Source organism: Limulus polyphemus, unplaced genomic scaffold (genome assembly GCF_000517525.1).
Source record: "Limulus polyphemus unplaced genomic scaffold, Limulus_polyphemus-2.1.2 Scaffold5563, whole genome shotgun sequence".
Classification (NCBI taxonomy): domain Eukaryota; kingdom Metazoa; phylum Arthropoda; class Merostomata; order Xiphosura; family Limulidae; genus Limulus; species Limulus polyphemus.
Genome location: NW_013671173.1, coordinates 35,148 through 42,012, shown reverse-complemented (window position 1 = coordinate 42,012; position 6,865 = coordinate 35,148). Strand labels below are relative to the sequence as shown.

Below are 6,865 nucleotides of genomic sequence, written 5' to 3'. Positions count from 1 at the left end.
ATATTAGTGCTGTATAGTGCTGCTATACTTTGTATGTAACAATGGTGTAAAAACATTCTAGTACCCTGTATATTATCCTTTTTAGTAATGTATGTTATAGTGCTTTAAAACGTTTTACCATTCTGTGTATTATCTTTTTTCAAAATGTTTATTATAGTTCTGCAAAACATTTTAGCACCCTTGTATTATCCATTTTATAATGTATTTTACCGTGATGTAAAAGCTGTTACGCATTAGTTTTATATAATTATTATTTGGAAGTTCGATACACTGTAAGCTGATTTGGAGCTTACTGTCACGTTACTTCCTACATCAACCTGCCTTCTGATGACTGTGGAGTAGCAAGCTCATATCCACGGACAGATACGGGGCAGACAGCATCTCATCCATTTAACACCTGAATTTCCTATAACTGTCTGAACAAAAAACCTGGTAACTTGTGATACTTCCTGTGGGTTAGGGCTTAAGCAATGGACAACACTTTTGTCACGAAAGAACGACTAGTAAAATTTGGCTATTTTATGATTTATGAATCTCTTTACTACATGCTAAGTTTTATTCATGATATTATGAAAACACATATGTTAAAAAATTAATTAATTAAAGACAAAAATAAGAAACCTTATAACCTTAATCTTACTCAATTTTATTGTCATGGTCATTGGTAGTGATCAGCTTATCAGTATGCATTACAGTAATAATTCATTTAACTGTTGTAAGAGAAAGTTCTATAGAATGAATCGTATGAAAATTTCATTCTGTTAAACTTTCATTTAAAGGGCAGTAGTTAACTTGCAAGTTCTTGTTACAGTCTTGTTTCATTTTCAGTATGCTGTTAATCACTTGATTTCTATTTAATAAAGTGCATAATAAACTAATATGTAAGTTAATCATTTGTAAATTTATGAATCAAGATATGTTTTATCTTGCTCAGTCATTTTGCAAGATAAGGAAGTATCTTTTTGAATGGCAATTTGTAAGACAGAGTTTTCACCTTCATTTAATTTAACTATGTAGCTAATGAATGTTAATATAATGTGATATATTTATTAAGTGGTACGAGCTGCTATTATTGATGTGACACCTTCATTTAATTTAACTATGTAGCTAATGAACGTTAATACAATGTGATATATTTATTAAGTGGTACGAGCTGCTATTATTGATGTGAAGGCTGGTTCTAGCCAAGGTTTAAACCTGTGCTGAAGAATTTGTTTCATTCTGGTTTTAGGGTTAGAAGACAAAGCCCATGTGTTAGAAGAGAACAAAAATATCTACAATGCTGTTCTGGGGATGGTGGACATAACCAGAGGAACTAACTCTTTCTACAAACTCCAGGTTCTTGAGTCTGACAAGATATCTAGGTAGTTCACTTCATTTCACTATGGTTTTACACAAGTCAGCACATATGTAGCAGAATTGGAGATTAATGTTTGTTTCTTTCATCTAATTTTACTCTCTTAAATGTTATTTTTTAAGTCATTTTAGGTTGAAAATCAATATTTTGTTGTAAGTTTTATGTATCCATTATTAAAGAGAAGTTCTTATGTATTAGATACTGGGTTTTTGTTAACCAATGTAATGAGAACTTACTATGCTTTACCTACTGGATTATTGTTAGCCATTGAAATTACTGGTTAAGTATCAACCACTCTAATGAAAACTTACTGTGTTTTAGCTATTGGGTGTTTCGAGCTTGGGGACGTGTTGGAACAACAATAGGAGGAAACAAACTTGAAAAATTCCCAACGAAACTAGATGCTATTCTGGAATTCAAACGACTGTATGAGGAGAAAACGGGGAATGTTTGGGAACAGAGAGAGAATTTTGTCAAACACCCTAATAAATTTTACCCTCTTGAGATAGACTATGGTCAGGTAATACACAATTGTTGTAAATTACTGTGGACAAGTAATGCTTCATTGTTGTAAGATAGATTATAGACTGGCACTGCTTCATTGTTGTAAGATAAACCATGGATATGCAATGCTTCATTGTTGTCAGATAGATTGTAGACAGGTAATGCTTCAATGCTGTAAGGTAGACTCTTAGATGGTTAATGCTTCATTGTTGTTAAAGATATACAATGGTCATGCTATACTTAATTGTGTGAGGCTACTTCATTGTTGTAAGATAGACTGGATAAATAAAATTTCATTAAGATAGGTGATGTAAAGGCAACACTTCATTGTTATGTGTAAAGTAGACTATAGACAGGTTATGCTTTATTGTTGTGAGACAATACAGATTGATAACACTATTGTTGTAGTTAGACTATGGACAGGTAAAGCTTTATTACTGTAAGAAATTGGGGACAGAAAGTTGAATTGCAGCTTTATAATTAGGATTACAGTTCTCATGTTTTATTATTTGATTTACCCATTTAACTTGATTTTCAAATGTGATAATATAAATGTTTCAACTACAGTTTCCAGGCTAGATTGAACATTCACTTAAATTTATTAATTAATAAAAGTTATTACTGCTGTTGTCATTGCTTAGGATGAAGAGGATCTTCAAATTCATTTAAAACCAGGCAGTAGATCAAAGCTTCCAGAACCAGTTCAAGAACTCATCTGCATGATATTTGATGTGGAGAAGATGAAAAAGGCTATGGTTGAATTTGAGGTTTGTTATGAAGTATATAGAAATTAAATTAAATCAAAATGGTAACATGATTTAAGTCAGTGCAGATGTTTGTCATGTTAATCAGTAGTTAATATTGTTGTGTGGCTGTAAATTAAACGATAATATTTTTAGTTCTGCATAAAAAAGAACAACCTCGAACTGAATAAGACTTCAGAAAAATTAGGAGGTACCGAAGATTAAAAAAGTAGGAATGTGATGATAATTTTTACTGATTGTAGAGAAACAAACATATGGCTGAAGATATGAATAAAATGTTACAAAAATGATAAAATTGCTAGTATTCCTTCTTCCCACTTGAACACTAAGTGCCAAAAACATAAAAATATTAAATTGTAAGACAAACTTCTGTGCACTGATTTGTGTTTACTTATTGTTCTATTTTATGTAATATTGAATATAACTTTTAAGACTTTGGTTATTCGATTTTCATTTTCTCTATAACAATCTTCTATTACATCTTAATGTTTTCTACACTTTTCTATATTTCTAAAATTTAAAAACATTTCTGTAATATAATTTATTGATATGCTAAAATACATTTTCTTTTGTAATTTTTGTATCTTCTGTTTCTAGTTTCATATAAATGTTATCTTTTGTTATAACCAGATTGACATGAAGAAGATGCCATTAGGAAAGCTTTCCAAGAGGCAAATTGAAAGTGCTTATTCTGTTCTTACAGAATTGCAAGAGGTGAAAAATCCATGTCTTTAAATTTTTATAAAATTTCTACCAACTTAAATTGCTAGTTTTTGTTTCTTCTTTAAAAGAAAAGCCACTTCAATTCTAATGAAAAACTTTTATTATATTTTCTGTTGAAAGAGAACACTCTTTGACACTGAAAGTACTTAAAGTTTTTACAAAATTTGGCAAGCTTTCAGTAAACTTTAAGTCTTTTGTAGACAAAAAAATCAGAATTTTTAATTTTTTAATTAGTATTTTACTAAAATTTGTTCGTAGTTATATGTTGTCTGAGTGTTGACTGTTCCAAGTGCAAAGTGATTTTTATGTTAAAACTAAAAATACTTCATTTGAAATTTTGTATATTTAAGCCATAAAACCTCTTAAATAAATATTAAGTGCATTTTTTTTCCAGAAAAACTATTTTATCTGTTAATTTCTATACAAAGTTGATTCATTTGACCAACCTAATAACCACCATAAAAAAAAAAAATGAAATAATTCTAAATTACCCTTTTTCTTTACTGCAAATTGTAGCAGAAAACCACAATTGTATATCCTAAGTAGCTTAAAGCTTGTAATAGTATACAGCTATTTATACTTAATTTTATTGTTTTATTAACTATATCTAACTAATACTTCTGCCACACAAGTTGTAAATCACTCGGCAAATGTATAGCTCGCGTTACACTATTGCATTACATAGCACACGGCTACTCGCAAGTATACCTTGTGAAAAGTTTTTATTATTATTTCACTATTTTATGTAATTTAATCTAATAAGTCTCTAATTTTTACATTTTAGTTTCTCTTACAGTAATAAATAGAGAATGCACATGAAAAACAAAAAATAATACCTATGTTTGTGCTGTCGACCATTGATATAACTTAACCCTACTTTTTATACTCATGGTACTACTGCAATAAATGATTTTTTTAAATTAAATAATGTGCCCAAGAACACAGAATAAGAACGTGTAAAAACCAGACTATGTCCTATAACTATCATAAGCCAAAAAATTATGATAGTTATAAGACATTGCCTGTTTTTTTATGTGTTATTATTCTGTGTTCTTAGGCACATTATTTAATTAAATAAATAAATATTTAGTGTAGTAGTACCATGAATATAAAAAAAAAAAGAAGTAAGGTTAAGTTTCATTGACAGTCAACAGCACAAAAAAAAAGAGACCCAAGTATGTACTATATTTCTTGTTTTTCCTGTATAGTCTTTATTAATTATTGTAAGAGTAACTGAGATGTAAAAATTAGGAACTTGTTCGGTGAGATGAAAAAAAAAAATTCACAAGGTATGTTCACAAGTAGCTTGTGCTTTACTTAATTCAATAGGTTTAACATGAGGAACACATTTGCCGAGTAATTTACAACTTGTGGTGGGATTATTAGTTAGACACAGTTCAAAGGGCATTAAAACAAAATTTAAGTAGAAACAGATTTATACTGTTACGAGCTTTAAGCTATTTAGGATAAAGAAATGTAGTTTCCTGTTACAATTTTTGATATTATCAGGACTCCCAGCAAACTTCTAAATCGTGTAAAATTTTTTCAGAAGCTTAGCATTTAGAATCTTTATAATTGCTCAAAGAGCTTGTAATAGCCATAATTCTGATTTGTGATGCTTTAACCTATAGAAATATTATATTTACAGAGATAGAAGTTTTTGCTCTTCATTTAAAATTTAAAACTCATTTCTTAGTTGTAGCTGTCATACATGTGCCATGAACTGTGTGTATACAGTGCAGAAGTAAGATGTTAGGATACACTACATATAGTTGCATACAATTCTATAATTCACTTGTAAGTCTGAATTTATCTGAGGAACTGCTTTACCAGTTAAATATTAAAGTGCAATAGAAGAATCCATGAGTGGCTGCTCAAAAGACAGCATGTATGGGAGCTCAAAGAGTGTGTTTTGAAATTATTATTCTCAGTTATGAGGTAAGAGAGATTATCCTCAGTTGTTTGGTAGAAAGTAGGAAGCAACTTTGTTTCAAACATATACCCATGTTTGGTTCGATAGGATTTAATCAGTTATAATACCTCTACAAGAGAAATTTTGCTAAAAGTAGCCTGTATTTCAGTCAATTTCATCCTGTAATTTATCAAATTTTGTTTTTGTTTTAAAGGCTGGCAGCAGCTGACACTGATAGAGACCTGTATTATTTCTTTTTAAAAAATCAGTTTAAAATCTACTTTGGAAATGGGTTTAGGTGTGGCTAGTGTGCCAGACTATGAATCTAAAATATAGAGGGCCTTTGGTGTGTGTGTGTGTCCCATTGCCACAGAATTGTGCATTTAACTTTCTGATTGTGGGTGCATTATAAGAGTGGCAATCAAATTCAACTATTCAATTAAAATTCCTCTCCAGAGTTAGTAGTGGATACTGTTGACTGGCTGTCTTCCCTCTAGCATATCAGTTAAAAATTAGGGGCAGATAATACAAATAAAAACAGTCTTCGTTTTGTGCAAATACCTGAAAAATACAAAAATATTTGAAGTGAAGCTTTGTGGAGAGTTGAATCTTAATCATACACTGTATTTAGTAGTTTAATAAAATATATATGAAAATACTTCATGGTTGGTGACTAGGAACACTAATACATTTTCTTTTTTCTTTCCAGCTCATAAAAACTAAAGGCAGTCAAACAATGTTTCTTGATGCTTCAAATCGTTTTTATACTCTCATCCCCCATGATTTTGGAATGAAAAAACCCCCTCTGTTGGACAAAGAAGAAATCATAAAGGTATATCATTTTAAAAAACTCTACTTTAAGCTTTTCAAACAAACCTTGAGAAATTCTAAAGAAAAAACGAAACATGCCTTTCTCTATTCTTATTTAAAAAGGTTTTATTTTTGTTAAATATTACAGTATATGAGGATATAGAATTCTATTATGATTTGTTTAAAAGGCTGTAAAAGCTGTTACTTTATGCTTTTCATTCTTAATATTCTATGCCTAAGATACAAAAAACCTAAAAGCTGATTTATTCTTCTGAAACATTAATAACTCAAGCCTTTCATATAAGTAGTGACTAGGCGAAATTTTCCAATTTTTCCATAGAATAAACTTGAGATGCTAGACTCTCTGCTAGAGATTGAGGTAGCCTATAACCTCCTGAAAGATGCTTCATCTGACTCAAGCAAGGACCCCATTGATGTTCATTATGAACAGCTCAAGACAAAGATTGAAGTACTGGACAAAGAGTGTGATGAATTCAAAATGTTGGAGACATATGTCAGCAATACTCATGCAGAAACCCATAATACATACACTCTGGACGTTATGGAGGTAAGTCATGCAGAAACCCATATGTACTCACTGGACATTATGGAGGTAAATTCGATGACGAGGAACCCACTTTGAGACTAATAATGGCTGGAGACGGCTTAAATGGGTAATGAAGAAAAACTTTAATATAAGTTTAACATGACAGCAAATGTACAACGTTTCGACAAGGTTTTGTCATCAACACCTGATGCTGACAAAACCTTGTACATTTGCTGTCATGTTAAACT

General features: G+C 30.5%; 1 protein-coding gene across 1 annotated transcript in view; it reads left to right on the top strand.

Annotated features, from left to right (window-relative positions):
* LOC106472729 (poly [ADP-ribose] polymerase 1-like) overlaps window positions 1-6,865 on the top strand; it is a 41,346-nt gene that overhangs the window by 19,535 nt on the left and 14,946 nt on the right. The window contains exons 13-18 of the mRNA XM_022401275.1: window positions 1,232-1,364; window positions 1,679-1,877; window positions 2,503-2,628; window positions 3,256-3,339; window positions 5,970-6,092; window positions 6,411-6,638. Coding sequence (XP_022256983.1) covers window positions 1,232-1,364; window positions 1,679-1,877; window positions 2,503-2,628; window positions 3,256-3,339; window positions 5,970-6,092; window positions 6,411-6,638 — 893 coding nt within the window. The remainder of the gene's footprint in view (window positions 1-1,231; window positions 1,365-1,678; window positions 1,878-2,502; window positions 2,629-3,255; window positions 3,340-5,969; window positions 6,093-6,410; window positions 6,639-6,865) is intronic.